Source organism: Trachypithecus francoisi, unplaced genomic scaffold (genome assembly GCF_009764315.1).
Source record: "Trachypithecus francoisi isolate TF-2019V2 unplaced genomic scaffold, Tfra_2.0 Contig01440, whole genome shotgun sequence".
Taxonomy (NCBI): Eukaryota; Metazoa; Chordata; class Mammalia; order Primates; family Cercopithecidae; genus Trachypithecus; species Trachypithecus francoisi.
This window is the reverse complement of record NW_022681431.1, coordinates 27,937,796-27,960,636: the sequence shown is the minus strand read 5'-3', so window position 1 is coordinate 27,960,636 and position 22,841 is coordinate 27,937,796. Positions and strand designations below refer to the sequence as shown.

Here is a 22,841-nt window from a genome sequence, read left to right as displayed (position 1 = left end):
TACATCAGCTCTCAACATAGACCCTTTCAGTATTATATCCTTGTTTTCAGCACCTACATTTAATGTTAAGCATTTTATTCAAATGTCCAGTCCTTTCATATTTAAAAGGAGGGCTGCATTGTCTTACCAGGTTCTTTGCTGTGGGGGGAATTGCACACAGTGAACAAAATACTTTGCAAGTGGCTCTACCATTTTCTGTTACCAACAGCAATATATGAGAGTTTTAATCACTTTACATCTTTGCTAATACTTGTTTTTGTCCCTTTGTTTATAATCATTCTAGTGGATGTTGACTACTATCACATTGTGGTTTTAATTTGTATATCTCTAATGACTCACAATGCTGAGCATCTTTTCATATGTGTATTAACCATAGATCTATGTTCTTTTGTGAAATGTCTATTCAAATATTTTGCCTATTTTTTAATCTTATTGTTTGCCTTAATATTAAAATATAAATGTCCCTCATATATTTTATACACAGATTTTTCAACTGAAAAATTTGCAAATATTTTTACTAGAAAATTTTTACTAGGAAATATTTGCAAATATAAAGGCATAAGTCCCATTTAATTATTCTGTATAGTGTGAAATATGGTTCTAAATTAATCTTTTTGCATGTGTAAAACTAATTAGAACAAGACCAGTTGTTCAAAATGTTATCATTTCCCCAGGGAAATGCCTTGCATCTTTGTCCATAATCAACTGGTAATCAATATTTATTTAAGCATTTATTTCTGGATTCTGAATTCTGTTTTCACTGATCAGTATGTCTGTCAAAGCACCAGTACTTGAATGTCATCACTTGAATATTCTAGATTTGCAGAAATTTTTGAAATCAGAAAATCTAAGTCCTACAACTTTTTCTTTTAATTCTACTTTAAGTTCTGGGATACATGTGCACAATGTGCAGGTTTGATATATAGGTATACATGTGCCATGTTGGTTTGCTGGACCCATTATGTCATCATTTACATTAGGTATTTCTCCTAATGCTATCCCTCCCCCAGACCCCACCCCCCGACAAGCCCTAGTGTGTGATGTTCCCCTCCCTGGGTCCACGTGGTCTCATTGTTCAATTTCCATCTATGAGTGAGAACATGCAGTGTTTGGTATTCTGTCCTTGTAATAGTTTGCTCACAAGGATGGTTTCCAGCTTTATCCATGTCCCTGCAAAGTACATGAACTCATCCTTTTTTATGGCTGCATAGTATTCCATGGTGTATACGTGCCACATTTTCTTAATCCACTCTATCATTGATGGACATTTGGGTTTGTACCAAGTCTTTGCTATTGTGAATAGTGCTGCAATAAACATATGTGTGCATGATTTATAATCCTTTGGGTATATACCCAGTAATGGGATTGCTGGGTCAAATGGTAATTCTAGTTCTAGATCCTTGAGGAATCACCACACTGTCTTCCACAATGGTTGATCCAATTTACACTCCCACCACCAGTGTAAAAGCACTCCTATTTCTTCACATCCTCTCCTACAACTTTTATTTTATTTTATTTCATTTTATTTTATTTTATTTTATTTTTGAGACAGAGTCTCATTCTGTCACCAGTCTGGAGTCCAGTGGCACAATCTCGGCTCACTGTAACCTCTGCCTCCTGGGTTCAAGAGATCCTTCTGCCTTAGCCTCCCAAGTAGCTGGGACTACAGGCACACACCACCACACCCAGCTAATTTTTGTATTTTTAGTAGAAATGGGGTTTCACCATGTTGGCCAGGATGGTCTCAATCTTTTGACCTCGTGATCCGCCTGCCTTGGCCTCCCAAAGTGCTGGGATCACAGGCATGAGCTACCGCACCTGGCCAATTTTTTCTTTATTTTTTTAAAAAATATTTAGCAATTCTGTGTCTTTTGAATTTCCATTTAAGACCACCTTATCTATTTCTGCAAAAAGGATGATTGTATTTTGATAGATACTGTGTTAATTCTATAGATCAATTTGGAAAGGATATTTATTTTAACAATTTTGAATATTGTAATCCATGATCATCATATGTCCACCCCACTATTTAGATCTTCTTTGATTTCTCTCAGCAATATTTGGTAGTTTTTCAGTATATGAGTCTTTTGCTTTTTGTTAAATCTATTCATATTTCCTAATCTTGTTTCTAATATGATTAATTTTCATATTTTCATTTTGATTGTTCATTTGGTAGTGTAAAAAAAGTTATCTGATCTTGTATCTTGTGATTTTTGCAAAAAATGTTCATTACTTGTAATTCTCTGTGTATGTGTGTATGTTTGTGTGTATACCTTAAGACTTTCTGCATGCAGGATCATTTTGTGATAAAACATGACTTTGTTTTAACCTTTCCAATGTGAAGCCTTTTTATTTATTTTCTTGCAATATTACCTTTGCTGGAATCTCCAGGACAATGTTTAAATGTAAGTTGAGAGAGGACTTGTGTTGTAGTTTTAATGTTTGTGGGAAAGTCATAGACTCCCCATTTAATGTGGTAATAAATATTAGCTGCAGTGTTGTTGTTGTTATTGTTGTTTTTCTCATGAGTAGGTGTTGGGTTTTGTGAAATGTACATTCTGTGTCTGTTCAGATGACTGTGGGAATTTTTGGTCATTATATTAAGTGTCTGACATTAAAGTTCCACTTGATCATGATGCATAATCATTTTATATATTTCTGACTTCAGCTTACTAATGTTTTTCTTAGGTTTCTTTTGTATATATGGTGCACTATATTTATTCTGGATGTTGGAAATCTGAGATCAGGGTAGCAGCATGGTTACATTCTGGAGAGGGCTCTCTTCCTAGCCTACAGATGGCCACCAAAAAGCAAGCTCTCTAGTATCTCTTCCCATAAGGGCACTAATCTCATAATGAGGGGCCCACCCTATGACTCATGGAAACCTTATGATATCCCAAAGATACCATTTCCAAATACTGTCACAATGGGGATCAGGGTTTCAAAATATGAAATTTTGGAGAGAGATCATTTACTCCATAGCACTCCATCCTTCACTTCCCCATATTCATGTCCTTCTCACAAACAAAATGTGTTCATTCCATCCTAACAGCTCCAACTCTAACATTTAAAGTCCAAAGTCTCATCTAAATATCATCTCAATCTGTCATGGGTGAGACAGGATGTACAATTCATACTGAGGTAAAATTCTCCTCCAGCTATGAAACCTGATAAGGAGAACTTTGTGTTCCATAGGGAGAAACAGGAAAGAAGCAAAGGGCCATGGCTTCCAAGCAAGTCTGAAAGTCTAGCAAGACAAATTTATTTAGATTGTAAGCTTCAAGAATAATGCTCTTCGGCTTGGTGCCACTTTTCCAGGTCTACTGGGAGAGCAGTGTCACTTCCATGGTTGGGGTCATTGGGTGGTCCTGCCAGCAAGGCTACTGGCAGAGGCCATCCAAACTGTGGAAATTAAGGCAGTGGCTCTGATCATCTCTGAGTCACCTTCAGGCTATCTTTTCCTCTTCTTGAATAATAGTGCTAATTTTCAGCTCATTTCAGATCTATCGTTCCATCCTGTCAAATCGAAAAAATCTGGCAGCCCTCCTTCATTGTGTACTGTCTGTATCCCCTTCAGTTAAAATAGGCAGTGTTTTCACTCATATAATTCCATAAGGTTTTTATCAAATGATTGTGCAGCCATTTCCTCAGTGTTCTCCTCAGAACAATCTTTACAGCAAAGATAGGCAGGAAATCTCCAAATCTTCAACTTTTGGTTCCTCTTTGCTTTACAGTTTCTCTTGAATTTATCTCTATCATTTTGCATTTCAAGGTAACAGTCAGGAGGTACCATGCCACTCATTGCTCTAACATTTTCTTGGAAATCTTCTCAATTAAATATCTTATTTTATCACTCACAAGTTTTACCTCCACAAAACACTAGAACACAGTTTATATTACCTGCATTATATATATATATTATATATAATATATTTATAATAATATAATATTTATAATATAATATATAATATATAACTGTTTTGTTTTTATTATGTGTCATACTTTGTTGAAAACTGGACATTTTTAATATAATACAGTTGGGCAATTCTGAATTCTGAAATCGTTGTTTCTATTCTTCCATTGTTTGTTTGTTTGGTGCTTTGCTGGAGCAATTCTGAAGATTCTGCCTCTTTAGCAGTGTGTCATCACTGATGTCTTTGCATTTTTTTTAACCCCATTTTCATTTTTTGAGCCTGGATTCCTAGTGGTTGTCCTTGGGTTGGCATATCTTAGTGGTCAGTCAGTGACTGGTCAGAGTCTATGTTCCAACAACTTGAGAAAATAAAGCTTCCACTCTTTGTCAATGGATTTGCATTTGCGTTGGAAAAAGTATTCAATATCCAGGCAATTTTCACTCAGAGAAACTTTACTTTCTGTAGGACTTACTCCCATCTCCTCTACCAGTGAGTCAGCCATGAATTTGTGCATAGCTTGGCCCTTTCCAATTTCCCCTGAGCATGGATACTACCTTGTATATACACAGAATATTCCTGACTGCCATGACTACATGGGTGCTTTTGAGACCATTATGGCTGTTGTATTGTCCACAATTTCATGTTATGTTTCTGGCTAATCTTCTGGTCTGTTGCTTAATATCATCAGTTTCACAATCTATGTTTAGACGTGATGTTGGCCTTCCCTATTCATTTGCCACAGGTAATTATTGTTTTTGACAATGTACCTGAGCATGTGGACTCCCACCTGTCAGCTTCAAATCATGTCATTATACTTTAATAGGGAAACCATTAGATTCCTGGATTGAGCTGTTATGGTAGAATTGCTACAGGCTAGAGCTAGTGATGAAGATGGGAACAGCTCAGTTAAAATGCCACGATTCCCATTATTATTATTATTATTTTACCATAGCATTAATAGTTTTTCTTTAATCAATTAGTCTTAAAGTTTTGTATTCCTTTGGTCATTTTACAGAGTCTTGAAATGATTTTTGACAATTTTGTCTTGTTTTATCTTTGTTTATTGTGCAAAGGATTTGCAGAGCTTATCGTTTTTGCCATTTCAGGAGTCTCACTACATGTTTTAAGTTTATTTCTGTGAATTTGCTTTTCATTGTCTTTGTAAACTAGATATTTTTTAATAAACATTCTACTCCTTGTCATAGTCACCTTTAGATCCCCTAGTCATTTTTCTTGACCCATGCCTATCTGCCTAGGCATTTGACTGCCTCCTGTGCCTATCAAAACCTAATCCCCAATGTGATGGTATTAAGAGGGGGGATCTTTGAGAGGTGATTAGGTCATGAGGTCAAAGCCCTCATGAATGGGATTGATGTCTTTGTAAAACAGGCCTAAAAAGGTTTGTTTGCCCCTTTCACTCTATGAGGACACAACTAGAAGGTACCATCCATGAGGAAATGAGCCCTCATCAGACACCAAATCTACCAGTGTCTTGATCTTGAATGTTCCAACCTCCAGAGTTGTGAGAAATAAATGTTTCTTTAAATAAGCTACTCAGCTTGTGATATTTTTGTTATAGCAACCTGAATGGACTAAGGCAATCATGATTGCTCCACACATCTCAAATTCAAGGAGTAGAGAAGAAGTGTACTCTAAGATACTGCAAGTACTTTAAGCAAGACATGTAAAGATATGAAATTTACCAGAATGCAAAATACCATGTATTCAGAAGCAAAAAAAAAACCTATTTTTAAATTTTACCATACTTATTTTTTACTGAAGTGTTCAGCATTTTGATGACTGTCCCATATTTTAATAATACTCATATCATAATTTTTTATAATTTTAATGTCAACATAAGTATTTCTTCCAGTGTCTTACTTTTTAATTCCCTGATTTCTCTACTTCAATAGTATTGCTCATCAACCTGCCTCAGCCACTGACTTTCATCATTATATATTATACCTGAGGATTACTATCATATTACTCTTCCCTACTCTTATATTCAAGCCTCTCAATCTTTGAATACTCCCTCTTATATTTCTCTTTCCCATTTCCAGACTTTAATATTTTATGCCACCAAGACATTTATCCATCAATTCTACTATTTTTGCATTGTCCCTTTCCATGTACTCAGTTCTTCCATTGAAAATCACATATCCTCTGGTTTCATGATTACTGTCATTCCCCTACAAACACCTGCAACTCCCTTGCCATTTTCCCTTTAGCTTCCTCTCTGGAAAAACCTCAAACCTGGTTAAATACAAGTTGACAAATAATTTGTTCACAACTTCAATAAAGCAAACAATGATAGGGCATGTTCTCATTTTAGTTCCATAAATCCTGAAACGTCATTTTGCTCTCCACTGTCTTGCCTTGCTGACTCATATTTCGCGATAAAAGAAATCAGAAGAGAACATCCACAAACTCTTGTCACTTCTCAAGCACTTAGCCTGGATATTTAATCATGTACTCTGTTTTCCTTGTCATTACCATGAATGAGATGGTGCCCCAGTCTAACACTAGAATTCCAAATGTGCACATTCACACTCAGCTCCTTAAGGATGTGGCTCTAACAATTCTTGTCCACATCAATTCTTATTAGTTCTTGGCCATCATCAAATAAGTATTCTCCCATATTAAAAACAAAACAAAACAAATAAACAAAGATAATCTTCCTTCTCTCCAGCTAATATGTCAATGTTTTGCTTTCATTTATAACGCTCCTTAAAAGGATCATCTGTATTTACTAATCCCAGTACCACTCCTAGTATCTTTTCAGTCTAGTCTTATTTTCACTTTGATTCTTATTTCTATCCCCAAAATTAATTATGCTAAAGGACAACATTTTAGCTAACGGAGTTTTAGAGTTTGAATTGGCTTTTATCAGCAATTAATGAACTAGGCAACATCCAGTCTTCAAAATAGGAGTTCCAGGCATGGCAGAAAAGTCACCTTTTGTAAGGCAGCTTTATCAGAAACAAGGAAGAAGCATAGTGCAAAAAACATGGATTGTTTAACATGAGATCACTCTGCTTGTACGGGATAAAACAGAGGGAACATCATTATATTGGCTCAGGTTGACTGGGCACCTTTTGATTGGTTGCTGAGAATCCCCTATTTATTCTGAAAACTGGACCATTTAGGGATTTGGCTGTCATGTTTTCCTTGATTTCTCAGAAGGCCACATCTTGCAAGTAAACAACTTAAGTGTAGATGGTCATGTGGATTTATATTATGAATGATTCGTTTTGGGCCTGCCATGATTTCTTTAACAGTTTCCACCTTTTGCCAGATTCCCAGTGATGCTGAGCGGTTTGATCAAAATTTAAGGCATTTGTGCCACTCTCAGTCATCATGATGCTGCAGTTTTTTATTTAGTCTCAGAGTGAAATATTCAAATCACAATTTCAGGATCCATGGTTGATCTTTTCTGTTACTCTCAATCTTGTTCTAATTATAGAATTAGAGAGATCAACTGTGTGGGGGATAGCTGCAAGCAAGCATTAAGATTCATGAGAGGAGGCACGGCACTCCAGAGACTACTAGACTACCTACTAGCAAAACTGTATCCAATAATTGGTCATAATTCTTGATTACAGAGGTTCAATTTTTGACTCAAAGTCACCTTACGCCAAATCAACTAAAATAACAAAAGAAAAACAAAAGTTGATGGCTAGAAAAAATGATTTTTTTTTCTCTGAGTTCAGAGGGCAGTTAGTTGAAAAGATTTCCAGATCTGAGCTTAAAGCCTATTTTTTTCTGGCTTGTAGTTAGGATGTCCCTGGTTATAGCACCAGGAGCTTTGGTGAACTCTCTGAGTATCTTGTACATTGGGCACAAAGGTTTTCTCTTGAGATTTACATGAAGTTGTTCGGCTCCAGTTTGTAGGGGCTCCAATAATAAAGGTAGTTTTCGTTTTTAGTGATTCCAAGTCAGAAAAGTGCAGAAAACTGAAGATGTGAGTGTGAAGGGTCACACACAGATATTGGAGGAAATGAGAAGAATTCAGGATTCAGGTCACTTTATAGGTGGGTAACGAAACCTCAAAAACAATGAACAGAGCTAGAATCTAATAATGAGGTCGGGGCACAAGATGGCCTACTTGAAGCAGCAGCATTTGGAGGTTCCCATTGAAAAAAGCCATAAGAAGCATGTGAATCCTTCAGCGGCAACTAAGGTATCCAGGTTCTTTCATCAAAATTGACTAGAAGGCTGGCATAACCCACGGAGAGAAGGAAGAGCAGTGTGGTGCAGCAGTCCACCTGAGAGCCACATGGGGAAGGGGAACCAAGGGAGGCAGTGAGTGAGCATGCATCCCAGCTGGGGAAACTGTGCAACCTATGGATCCCACTTGTGAACCCACCCACGCCTCCGGGGCCTAGCATTCCAACCATGGAACAGGCAGATTCTTAGAGCCTTTCCGTTGGAATCTGCTTACGCCTACCTAACTCCTCAGGGAGGGGCGACCAGCACTGGCTGAGGCTGCCTGCTGTCTAAGCCATTTGAGCTCCTTGCAGGAGGGGCAGCAACCCAGCTCTGGGACTGCAACTGCTTACCATGCTGAGCTCAGGGTAAGGGCGGCAGCCATTTCTATAGCTCCAGGGTGCTCTTTCCCTGTGTTGGAGCCAGGAAGGCTGGATGGCTTGTTCCCAAGACATGTCCCCACTGCCCAACACATTGGCTGTGGCAGTCTGCGGCCAGCGTGCCTCTTTAGGTCTAATCCTCACCCATCCTCCTCAGTGGACAGGGCTTCCCTGTAGCATCTCTAATAACTCCAGCCAGAGACTCAGGGACAGAGCCCGGATCTCTGTGGGCCTGAGCCCCTAGGGCGGCCGCAGTCTCTGCGGAGCAGCAGACTTTAGCCTCTCCTCCTGGTAGTTCTGAGGTATCTGAACAGCCCAGATGAATGGGTTTCCCCCAGTAAAACACACCCTCTCCACCAAGGAACAAAGTGCTTCATTAAACAAGTCCTACTCCCCATGCCACCCAACCGGGTCAGATCTTCCAAGAGGGGTTGTCAGACCCTCTATAGAAGAGTAACCCTACTGGCACCACGTTGGTGCCCCTCAAGGTCAGAGGTCCCAGCAGAAGGAGCAGGCACTCATCTTGACTGCTTTCCAGCCTTCTTGAGTGACATCTCCATGCACAGGAGCAAATCAGATGAATAGGGTCTGAAGTGAACCCCCAGCATACTGCAGCAGCCCTACAGGAGAGGGACCTGACTATTGAAAGAAAAGCAAGCCAAAAGTGGCAGCAATAGCATCAACAACAGCAACAACAAAAGGCCCCCACAAAAACCTCATCCAAGGGTCAGCAGCCTCAAAGACCGAAACTAGACAAACTCACAAATATGAGAAGGAATCAATGAAAAAATGCTGAAAACCCAAAAGCCCAGAGAGCCCCTTCTCCTCCAAATGATCACAGTGTATCTCCATCAAGGGTACAGAACTGGCACAGAGGATCAGATGGACAAATTGACAGAAGTAGGCTTCAGAAGATGGTTAATAAAAAACTATGATTAGCTAAAGGAGCATGTTTTAACCCAATGCAAAGAAGCTAATAACCTTGATAAAAGGTCAGAGGAATTGCTAACTAGAATAACCAGTTTAGAGAGGAACATAAATGACCTGATGGAACTAAAAAACACTGCATGAGAACCTCATGAAGCATACACAAGTATCAACAGCTGAACTGACCAAGCAGAAGGAAGGATATAAGAGTTTGAAGACCACCTTACTTAAATAAGACATGCAGATAAGAACAGAGAAAAAAGAAAGAAAAGGAATGAACAAAGCCTTCAAAAAATATGAGACTTCAAAAAAAGACTAAACCTAAGATTGACTGGAGTATCAGAAGGAGATTGGGAGAATGGAAACAAGCTGAAAAACACACTTCAGTATATTATCCAGGAGAACTTCCTCAACCTAGCAAGACAGGCCAACATGCAAACTCAGGAAATACAGAGAACACCATTAAACTGCTCCATGAGAAAATCAACTCCAAGACACATAATCATCAGATTCTCCAAGTTGAAATGGAGGAAAGACTGTTAAAGGTAGCCAGAGAGAAATGTCACGTCACCTACAAAGGGAAGCCCATCAGACTAACAGCAGACCTCTCAGCAGAAACTCTACAAGCCAGAAGAGATTGGGAGCCAATATTCAACATTCTTAAAGAAAAGAATTTTCAACCCAGAATTTCATATCCAGCCAAACTAATCTTCCTAAGTGAAGAAGAAATAAAAGCCTTTCTAGACAAGCAAATGCTGAGGGATTTCTTTACCACCAGGTCTGTCCTGCAAAAGCTCTTGAAGGAAGCACATAACATGGAAAGGAAAAACCAGTACCAACCACTGCAAAAACACACCAAAATATAAAGACCAATGGCACTACAAAGAAACTGCATCAACTAGTGTACAAAATAACCAAATAGCATCATGTGACAGGATCACATTCACATAGCAATACTAACCTTAAATATAAATGAGCTAAATGCCCCAATTAAAAGCCACAGGCTGGCAAATTGGATAAGGAGTCAGGACCCATTGGTGTGCTGTACTCAGGATGCCCATCTTACTTTCAGAGACACACAGGCTCAAAATAAAGGGATGGGGGAAAATTTACCAAGCAAATGGAAGACAAAAAAAAAGCAAAAAAAAAAAGCAGGGGTTGCACTGCTAGTCTCTGACAAAACAGACTTTAAACCAACAAAGATCAGAAAAAACAAAGAAGGACACAAATAAGGGTAAAGGGAACACTTTGACAAGAAGAGCTAACTATTCTAAATATATATGTACCCAATACAGGAGCAGCCAGGTTCATAAAGCAAGTTCTTAGAGAACTACAAAGAGACTTAGACACAATAATAATGGGCGACTTTAACACCCCACTGTCAGTATTAGACAGATCAAAAGATAGAAAATTAACAAGGATATTCAGGAGTTGAACTCAGCTCTGGACCAAGTAGACCTAGTAAACATCTACAGAACTCTCTACCCTAAATCAACAGAAGATGCATTCTTCGCAGTGCCACATGGAACTTATTCTAAAATCAACCACATAATTGGAAGTAAAACACTCCTCAGCAAATGCAAAAGAATTGAAATCATAACAGTCTCTCAGACCACAGTGCCATCAAGTTAGAACTCAGGATTAAGAAACTCACTCAAAACCACACAGTTTCATGAAAATTGAACAACCTGTTCCTGAATGACTACTGGGTAAATAATGAAATTAAGGCAGAGATCAAGAAGTTCTTGGAAACCAATAAGAACAAAGAGATGATGTAACAGAACCTCTGGAACACAGCTAAAGCTATGTTAACAGGAAAATTTACAGCACTAAATGCCCACATCAGAAAGCTAGGAAGATCTCAAATTGACAGTCTAACATCACAGTTAAAAGAGCTAGAGAGGCAAGAGCAAAGTAATCCAAAAGCTCACAGAAGACAAGAAATAACTAGGTTCAGAGAAGAATTGAAGGAGAGAGAGACATGAAAAACCCTCCAAAAAATCAACGAATCCAGGAACTGGTTTTTTGAAGAAAATTAACAAAATAGACTGCAAGCTAGACTAATAAAGAAGAAAAGAGAGAAGAACCAAATAGACATAGTAAAAAATGATAAAGGGCATATCACCACCGACCCCATGGAAATACAAACTACCATCAGAGAATACTATAAACACCTTTATGCAAATAAACTAGAAAATCTAGAAGAAATGGATAAGTTCCTGGATGCATACACCCTACCAAGACTAAATCAGGAAGATGTTTAGGCCAATATCCCTTATGACCATCAATGCAAAAATTCTCAATAAAATACTGGAGAACCAAATCCTGCAGCACATCAAAAAACGTATCCACCAAAACCAAGCCGGTTTCATCCCTGGGATGCAAGGTTGGTTCAACATACACAAATCAATAAATGTAATCCATCACATAAACAGAACCAAAGACAAAAACCACATGATTACTTCACTAGATGCAGAATAGGCCTTTGATAAAATTCAACATCCCTTCATGTTAAAAACTCTCAATAAACTAGGTATTGATGGAATATATCTCAAAATGGTAAGAGCTATTTATGACAGACCCACAGCCAATATCATATTGAATGGGGAAGAGCTGGAAGCATTCCCTTTGAAAACTGGTACAAGACAAGGATGCCCTCTCTCACCACTCCTATTCAACATAGTATTGGAAGTTTTGGCCAGGGCCATCAGGCAAGAGAAAGAAATAAAATGTATTCAGATAGAAGAGAGTAAGTGAAGTTGTCTGTTTGCAGATGACATAATTTTATATTTAGAAAACCCAATCACTCAGCCCAAAAACTTCTTCAACTGATAAGCAACTTCAGCAAAGTCTCAGGATATAAAATCAATGTGCAAAAATCACAGGCATTCCTTTACACCAACAATAGGCAAGCAGAGAGCCAAATCATAAATGAACTCCCATTTGCAATCACTACAAAGAAAATAAAATATGTAGGGATACAGCTAACAAGGAATGTGAAAGACCTCTTCAAAGAGAACTAAAAGTCAAGGAAATAAAAGAGGACACAAACAAATTGAAAAACATTCCTTCCTCATTGATAGGAAGAATCAACATCATGAAAATGAACATACTGTCCAAAGTAATTTACAGATTCAATACTATTCCCATCAAACTACCATTGACATTATTCACAGAATTAGAAAAAGCTATTTTAAATTTCATATGTAATGAAAGAAGACCCCATATAGCCAAGACAATCCTAAGCAAAAAGAAGAAAGCTGGAGGCATCAAGCTACCTGACTTCAAACTATACTACAAGGCTACAGTAAGCAAAATAGCATGGTACTGGTACCAAAACAGACATACAGAACAATGGAACAGAACAGAGACCTCAGAATTAACACCACACATCTACAACCATCTGATCTTTGACAAACCTGACAAAAACAAGAAATGGGGAAAGGATTCCCTATTCAGTAAATGGTGCTGGGAAAACTGGCTAGCCATAAGCAGAAAACTGAAACTGGACCCCTTCCTTACATCTTATACAACAATTAAGTTGGATTAAAGACTTAAATGTAAAACCCAAATCCATAAACACCCTAGAAAAAAACCTAGGCAATACCATTCAGGACATAGGCATGACTTCATGATGAAAACGCCAAAAGCAATTGCAGCAAAAGCCAGAATTGACACATAGGATCTAAATAAACTAAAGAGCTTCTGTACAGCAAAAGAAACTATCATCAGAGTGAACAGGCAACATATAGAATGGGAGAAAATTTTTGCAATTTACTCATCTGACAAAAGTCTAATATCCAGAATTTACAAGGAGCTTAAACAAATTTATAAGAAGAAAAAAACACTATTAAAAAGTGGGCAAAGGATATGAACACACTTCTCAAAATAAGACATTTATCTGGCCAACAAACATATGAAAAAAAAAAACTCAACATCACTAATCATCAGAGAAATTCAAGTCAAAACTACAAAGAGATACTATGCCACACAAGTCAGAATGGTGATTATTAAAAAGTCAGGAAACACTAGATGATGGCGAGGCTGTGGAGAAATAGGAACACTTTTACACTGTTGGTGGGAATGTAAATTAGTTCAGTTATTGTGGAAGACAGTATGGAGATTCCTCAAGGGCCTAGAACCCAAATCTCATTTGGGTTTATTTGACCCAGCAATCTCATTACTGGATATATACCCAAAAGAATGTAAATCATTCTACCCTAAAGTCACATACTCACGTATGTTTATCACAGCACTATTTACCATAGTAAAGACATGGATCTAACTCAAATGCCCATCAATAATAGACTGGATAAAGAAAACATGGTGCATATACACCATGGAATAATGTTCTGCCTAAAAAAGGAATGAGATCGTGTCCTTTGCAGGGACATGGATGAAGCTGGAAGCCATCATCCTCAGCCAACTAGCATAGGAATGGAAAACTGAACACCGCATGTTCTCACTCATAAGTGGGAGCTAAACATTGAGAACACAAGGACACAGAGAGTGGAACAACATATACCAGGGCCTGTTTCGGGGTGGGGGCTGAGGAGAGAGCACTTAGAGAATGAGTCAATAGGTATAGCAAACCACCATGGCACACATATACCTATGTAACAAACCTGCACATTCTGCACATGTATCTCCCCCCCTTTTTTTAGAAGAAAAAAGGGGGGAAAAAAAAAGAATCTAATGAGTGTATATAGTCTATTTCTGAAACAGGTTCTTTTTCTCTCTATAGCTTCCCTTGTTTCTATTAAAGATAAAGAAAGATCATTTGGTTTGCAGAATAAATCTAGTCTCATTAAACTTGGCCTAATTATTACAAAAGTGCAGTGAGAAACATGTATTTCTTCATGATACAATTTTTCATGTTTATTTACAAATCCAAATATTTTTAGCTTCTTTATACCATATAAAAACAAGATACCAAAAGTATATAAACTTTTTGAACCACAAAGTATCTGAGACAGGTACCAATGAATTTAGAAAGTTTATTTTGCCAAGGTTAAGAACATGCTTATAACAGCCTTAGGAGGTCCTGATGACTTGTGCAGTGGTGGTTGTGGTACAGCTTTCTTTTACGGATTTTAGGGAGACATAATACATCAGTTGATACATGTAAGATTTACATTGGTTCAATCTGGAAGGACAGTAAAAATTGAAGCAGGGTCTTCCAGGTGGTAGGTATAGTTAAAAATTTTCTGATTGTTAAATGGTTGAGTGCTTTCTATCAATAGAAAGAAATGTCTGGTTTCCAACTAAGAGTTGTGGAGACCAAGGTTTTATCATGCAGATAGAGCCTCCAGGTAGCAGGCTTCAGAGAGAATAGGTTGTAAATGTTTCTTATCAGACTATGGTCTGTGTTGTTGTTAATGCTTGTTGTCTTTTCCTGAATTCCGAAAAGTAGGAGGGTATACTGAGGCATGTTTTACCCCCACCCCTCTTCCCATCATGGCCTGAACTTGTTTTTCAGGTCAACTTTGGAATGCTATGGCCAAGAGGAGGGGTCCATTCAGATGATTGGTGGCCTTAGAATTTTATTTTGAGTTTACAGCTTAAACATATGTTCAGAAATTAATGTTTCACCATTTACCTTATTTGAAAATGATCTAGATAGTTCATAATTATCTATTCTTCAACTTAACTTAGCAAAACTTTAAAAGTGTAAATTACCAACGATATTTAGGGATCTATTTTTTTTTAGTAGATAAAGTATAACACAAAACAAAGATATTCATCATTGAATTTTTTTCTTGTTTATGAATTGCATAATACAGAGATAACATGAGCTTATTATATTAGGAAACCTAAGTAGAACATGCCGACAACTCCAAAGACTTGTCTATTTTAAATAAACCAGCATGGTTTAGCTAACTTTTCATTCACTGAAGTTATCCACAAACAAGTGAACATGAAAAGCATTTGAGTTCATTCCCATATTTCTAGCAGTTTTAGAAATATTTCATTTATATACACTTATTTTCTTCAAGTTAATTAAATAGAGATCCTTAGTATATATTAATGTTGGCAATACCATTTGAAGATAGAAAAATACCCTGTATATATTACATACAAACATACATATATATTACAAGGCTTACATCAACATACACAGAAGCAGATCCTGCAGTATTTAGTCTAAAATTTTAGCCATGTGCCTGATGCAGTGAAACACAAAACTCACTAGTTCATAAAAGCACATGCAAATCTGGATCAGAATTATATTTCTAGCTAATGGAACAAGATTACTCACCCAGATGGCTAAAACAGACTTTTAAGATTTTTTTATTTGCCACTTTTCCAATTGTCCCCGCCCTCTTCCTTTTTAGACAACAAATCTTCCAAATTTCCATTTCACTTCTGTATCAAACTACTTCTCTGACGAGGCTATTTCTGCCCATTGTTGGACATTATGGGCTGTATAGACTTTCCTTAGTCTGAGGAAATGTGACTTGGCAGACTTATGTCCCTCAAATAGAAATTCACTAGTTCGCAACCTATCAATCCTTATATTTTTATGTTCCCTCAATCAAATTGTAGCCCAAGTGAGGGCTTTACCAATAGATTTTGACACCACAGCACATGAGGCTCCCATATCAAGGAGTTGGGGAAACTTCTTTTGCCCTGACCGTTTTACCTACTCTTATGCAAAAGACTTTGAGTCCCTATCAGTGAGTTGAACCAAAGGACCCTTGTCCTTTTGTCAGTCTTTATCTTGATTAACCTACCTGACCATTGCCTCAAGTGGTTACAAGTCAGGTTTCTCATTGTAATCTCTGCCTTCTAGCTTAAAAAATTCTCCCAATGGATAAATAGGGCAGACTTGTTTAACACTCTTTAATGTTAGGGAAGTTGCCAAGGTATCCCTTTGGTCCATCCATCCCTTGATAATGTTACATTAAGACTTTTGTTTTAACCCAATTAATGTCCATTTTATTCATTCCATTTCTTAATAACCATCTACAGATGGCTACCCTCATTTTGCATTTCTAAAGGGATGGCATTTAAGTATGATAAGGTAAAGAATTGACATTTAAAAGGCACAGAATGCAGACTTCATACCTAAATACTATCATCTGCTGAAATAAATAAGGGTGGGGGTAAAAGTCCATTAAGACAACATGATTGTGAAAAGCATCTTAAACCTAAATACAAGGCTTGCTATGTAGATTTAAGCCAATGCCTTTTCTCCAATGTAAGAGTTTCTATAATTTTAGTCCTGGCGCATGGAGGGAGGATTCCCTATACATGGAGATTTGATGCAACTTTTTCTTATGAAAAGATCTCAAAATAACTGACTAGAATTAGTCATTGTGCCATAAAGGCATATTTTGGTTGTATCAGTGTCTTCCCAACACAGTTTGTGTTTTTTAACTAGATTTCTGAATTCAGTTAAACCTATTATCACAGAGTGCAGAAAAAACATTTTCTATGTCTGGGCTCAACATACATAGACCAGAATGTTTTAAAAATAGTGCTTTTAGTCTTACCTTATAGTCAGAGCCTGGGTTCATTCTTTTTCTATTTATAAAATTGACTTGCAATCCTTTCACGATTTTTTTGTTTTTGTTTTTGAGAAAATACTTTGGGGATGGTTTCTTGGGATTTTCTAGAACAGCGATGCCTTTAACCACTGCTCTGAGCTCAAGATCTTGACCAAGATATAAAGGTGGTTAAAGAAGCACGCCTGATTGATTTGAAGGCCTAATTTTACAAGGCATTTATCTACCTTTATTTTGTTCCTTAAGGAGAGAAGCCAACTAAGTGAAAAGATTAGTAGGCAGAGGAGGAAAGAGAGGGACAATAGGGGTTTCATCAGTCTTACAGTCTTTTGTAATGAATATTTTAGTGAAGTTGTTTTAGAATCCTGAGGTCTTATAGAAACTACTTCATATCAATGAAAATAGATGTACCATTCTCTATGCCTAATTTGGGAGTGCTTATTTTCGTGTGCACCTCTTAGGTGGATGATTTTGTGCAATTGTAGCATTCCTCATAAAAGCCATTGAAATTCTAAATTATCTTTAGTAAGGTCTTACCATTTTTTTTTGGAAGATATTTACAGCTTCCAGGAACATACATTTTGAGCATAAGAGAAGCAGGTATACCAGAAGATAGAGTACTGGATGCTTTAGAATGTAAATATTCCATTCTTGTATTGTGTCTTGGGTTTCTTGGAGCTGAGAAAAAAAAAAGCCCAAGATGATAGTGCTACACTGTTGTGCTGTATGATACTTTATAGTATTCTTCACTGAATGGAAATTTTTCTGGAAGCTGGCAAGTGGTAAGTACACTAGTGTCAAGCTAACCTCTTCTGTCACCAACTTATCCTAACACAGGAATCTTAGTTTTAGGTGGCAGACACTTTAACAGCTTTTAAGTGTTTGATCCATGCTCATCAGTCAAGTTGTGGCTCATCTCTGAGATTCCTTTGACCAATCTAGTCAATGATTTTCCTTACCTTTGCATATAAGGCAAGAAACAAGAAGGAGAGAAAGAAAATCCCTGTGAATGTGGCAGCAGCTATCCTTTACCTCTAAAGCTGCAGCCCTTTTCTGTCTGATGGATCACCACAAAACACCCAAAGGTCATATGCTTTGCTACAGCACAAAAGGACCTTGAACTGGAAAGCCAAAAGTATCAGGGAGCTCAACTAAGAGAGTAGAGCTGAAATTCAAGAGGAACTTACTGACAAATTCTGGGTTTGGTGAGGAGGACAGAGAAGTCTAAAGAAGCCAGCAGTCACCTCACCTGCATACCTCATGGGTTACAGGGATAGCCACAAGCCTCCTTCAGATACCATCTCCAAAGACTGTCAAAGAGCAGAATCCTGACAAGCTGAGTTTCAAAGATCTAACTGATTTTAAATATAATTCGTGAACCAGGCAGCACCCAGTAGACATAAGCTGTGTTAGGTAAATTTATCAGAAATGAGGAAACAGCAAGTGCAAAAACAGATTTGTTAGCATCAGGCTACATTCTTTATATGGGTTAAAGCAGAGAGGACTTTCTTATTATGCTAACTTAGGTTAACTGGGCCCCTTTTGATTGGTTACTGAGAATGTTCTGTTTTTTCAAAAACTGGCCTGCTTGGCTATTATCTCTCCCCTGATTCTTGAAAGGTCAGATATTTCAAGTAAACAATTTAGGTTTTAGTTTATTGACATGAAACTTATCATAAGTCACCCCATTCGAGGCCTTACATCCTTTTCTTTAAAAAAAAAAAAAAGTAACTGTTATAATTATATTTCAATATTTAGTTGTTAAAATCAAAGTTGAAAACTGTTTAGATGCATGGGATTTTCAAGTGGGGAGAACTCTGCTCTTTCTTTGGGTAAACTCTGTATCTTCATATTTTTGTTGTGGGGAAAAGCACTATTAATAAAATATGTAGTTGGAGTGTTAATTGGGGACATTAAAATATTACATTTAATCTCTCTCTTTTCAGGAGTTGTTCCCTTTCAAAAGGCCCTTTACTATAACCTGCTTATAGTGGAGAGATGTACCACTGATCTCCTTGAAAAGAGGAGAAGATTTGGAAGTTCTAATTCCTTTTTTTGATGTTGTTTTTAAAAAGCTTTATTGAAATGTAATTTACATTTTATGATGCTAAACTATTTGAAATGTAAAATTCCATGGCTTTTAGTATATTTACAGATGTGTGCAAACAATAATAACAATCATCTAATTTTAGAATATTCATCACCTTACAAAAAGACTTTGTATCCATTAGCAATTACTCCCAATCCCTCTGCCTCTATTTTCCTGTACCACAGGCCAAGCAATCACCAATTTATTTTCTGACTATACAGATTTTTCTGTTTTGCACATTTCATTTAAATGGTATTGTACAATATGTAATGATTTATGACTTTACTTTTTCATTTACCTTAGTGATTTTTAGGTTTATATATGTTATGGCATAGATTAGTACTGTATTTCTTCTTACTATAAAATACTATCCTATTGTATCACAATTTGATTACCTATTCATTAGTTGATGGACATTTCACTTTTTCCACTTTTAAGCTATTATGAATAACGTTGCTGCAAACAGTTGTGTACAAGTTTTTGTGTGGCCATGCATTTTAATTCATATTGGGTAGGTGTGAAGAATGAGAACTGCAAATTGTTGGATTATAAGATAACTCCATTTCACATTTGACAAACTGTCTTCAAAAATGATCGCTCCATTGTATATTTCCATCAGCATGCATAAGAATTCCAATTTCTTCACATCCTCACCAAGACTTGTTATTGTGTGTCTTTTGAATTACAGTGATTCTAATGGATGTGAATTTGTTTCTCATTCTGGTTTTGGTTTACAGTTCCCTAATATGCAATGAAGTTGAGAATATTTGCATTTGTGTATTATTCATTTGCATATCTTATTTGGAGAAATGTCTATTCACATTATTTGCACGTTTTAATTAGGTTGCCTTTTTGTTGTTTAGTTGTGAGTGTTCTTTATATATTCTGTATACTAGATCTTTATGGGATATAATATTTTGCAAATATTTTTACTATGTCTGAAGGTTGTCTTTTTTTCTTGATGGTGTCATTTGAAGCATAAAGTTTTTAATTTTGAAAACAATATTTCTCCATTTGATTTTCTTGGATTCTTCTTCAAATATTAATTGACTATAAATATTAGAATCTATTTATGGGCACTCAATTTCACTGATCTGTAAATCTAATAAAAGGTCAGTAACAAATTGTCTTGGTTACTGTAGTTTATAGTTAGTTTTGAAATTGAAATATGTGGGTCCTGCAACTCTGTTCTTATTTAAAATTGTTATGGACATTCTGAATCATTTTCATTTTTCTACACTCTATTTCTGGATCATGTTCCATGGGCACTTAAAAAGAATGCATATTTTGCTGTTTTATAGTGAAATGTACTATAGATATTTATTGTCTTATAATTTTGTTATAGTCTTCAATATCTCTGTTGATTTTTTGTCCAGGTATTCTATTATTGAAAGCTGTTTACTTAAGTCTTTAAATATGACTGTTGAATTTTCTATTTCTCCCTTCAATTCTGTTGTTTTCTGCTTTGTGTAATTCTCTGGCTCTGTTCTTGGATGTATACATGTTTATAACTTTTATATCTTCCTGATATACATCCCAGCTCTCTTATTATTGCTGTTTGTATGGTGTATCTTTTAAGATCCTTTACTTTTACGTGAATTGTATCTTCAAAAATGTGCTATGTCTCCTATAAACACATCTAAACATTACAGCTTAGAGCTAAACCTTTCTTTTAATAATTATTATAATTATTTTATTGATAGTAGAATTATACCTTTTTTATGTTTATAATTTTTAAATTTCTATGGAAAAAATATAAATTCCAATTCATATTTTTCAGTTTTTTTACTGAGCATATAACATATCATTTGTATAAGAAAATAATGTCTAAAACTAACATGTTTGTAATTTAAATAATTTCTTACTTCACCAAATTGAATTTTAAATGAAACAATAACAATCATTAAACGTTAAACAATATATATTTATATCTAAAAGGTAATTATGTTTTACAGTATAATCATATGGGGTCTGCTACAACTGTTGTCACTCAAAAAATTTTCCAGTTGATTGGATTGACGAATGCTGTAAGTGTTTGCTTCTTAGTACTTTCGCACTTCTTGTGTTACTAAAACAATTTCTATACCTCCTTATGACACTACATGAAGCCACATGTTGTGTGGTGTCGGGGAAATTAAGTTTTATTTTAAATTCTACTTATCTGAAGTAGGAATAATAATAATTGTATGCACCTCATTTGGTTACTGAAAGACTTAAATTACATAAAGCAGGGGGTATGGGGCTTCCTTAAATGCAAGCATTATAAAATCTCAAGTATTACTTTTTTATTAGTAACATTTTAAACTTACTAATATACTTTAAAAGATCAAATGCAGACTTACAGTTTAGTTGCTTAATATTTGTCATAAATTTGTTTTCAAACATATACATCTAATTTTTAAAAACTGTGACATTCAAACATATTTTTGTGTTTTCTATTTTAGATTTTTGTTTCACTTAATATTACAATTATTCTGTCTTCATTGGAGCTTTGGATAGATGAAAATAAAATTGCAACCACTGGCGATGCTAAAGAGTTATTACACACATTTTTAAGATGGAAAAGATCTTATCTTGTTTTACGTCCTCATGATGTGGCATTTTTACTTGTGTAAGCATATCTTGACATTATATAAAGTTTACCTGAAGAAAATGTATGCAATCTGACCCAGTATCTGACAGTTGATAAATGTGTATTAAAAAATCTATTTTTTTCTTATATACACCATTTAAATATTTTTCACAACATGGTGTTTATAACAGAATTACTGATATCAATGTGTTTATTGGTTTGAAGTTAAAACTCACTCGTCAATCTTGTTCCCATATTACTTCTTTCCCAAGAGTGTATACCACCTTCGTGAATATCTCACACAATGCATAAAATTTTCACAATATCTATTCAGAGAAACATCTGAATTCTATAAACACAGTAATTCAGGCTTCTTGTTATGATTTGTTGTTATAAATGAAAAAGTAAGCAAAGAAATTGAAACACTATGTTTTAATATCTCTAATATATCTGCCTTGTGCTTAAGGTTTTAGTACATTAAACTTCCTATTTAATAGACTCTGTTTTTCTTTTATCAATATTCAGAAGATATATGTATGTGTATATATATGTATATATATCTATATATATATAGAGAGAGAGAGGCAGAGAGAGAGTTTTAAAGATTATACATGGAGTTTTAAACATTTTACTTTTTATCTTCTGTCCCCTAAATATAACATGCCTTTTTCATGTCTCTGGAAGGCTAATTTTGTCTGAATAACTAGAGACTTTTGTCCATAGAGTGATTCTGCTCATTAACCAGTTGCATTACTTTAGCTTTTTACTTTTAAGTAATTTTATTTATTTTTATTATTTTTTGTTTTTTTCCTTCAGTTTTTCTGTTTTAGTTTTTAAAATCTACATAAAATAAATCTTTGTTATGTTACAGAAATCCATATGAAAATACACTTTTCATTATTTGTTCTTAAAATCTATTTTATGTTTTTAAAAGAAGTAGAAAGATTTAGTCACATCTTGTGCTATGCTACATTAATGTTAGATGGAAATATTAATGATTATCATAAATGTAAAATTTGTCTTATAAAAATCATATTAATTTTTACAAAATTATGTGATTATGATCCCTTTTTAAACTTAAGTTACAGAGAAAAGTCAAATTATGTTGGTGCAACCTTTCAAGGGAAGATGTGTGATGCAAACTATGCAGGAGGAGTTCTTCTGGTATGGTATGGTTATGTATAGAAAGTATGCTTGGGAGGCCGAGGCGGGCAGATCACCAGGTGAGGAGATGGAGACCATCCT

At 35.8% G+C, this 22,841-nt stretch overlaps 1 protein-coding gene across 2 annotated transcripts in view; it reads left to right on the top strand.

The window, feature by feature from the left end:
- ADAM2 (ADAM metallopeptidase domain 2) overlaps nucleotides 1-22,841 on the top strand; it is a 107,406-nt gene that overhangs the window by 32,849 nt on the left and 51,716 nt on the right. For both annotated transcript variants that reach the window (XM_033231961.1, XM_033231957.1), the window contains exons 8-10: nucleotides 20,980-21,051; nucleotides 21,469-21,635; nucleotides 22,679-22,760. In XM_033231961.1, coding sequence (XP_033087852.1) covers nucleotides 20,980-21,051; nucleotides 21,469-21,635; nucleotides 22,679-22,760 — 321 coding nt within the window. The remainder of the gene's footprint in view (nucleotides 1-20,979; nucleotides 21,052-21,468; nucleotides 21,636-22,678; nucleotides 22,761-22,841) is intronic.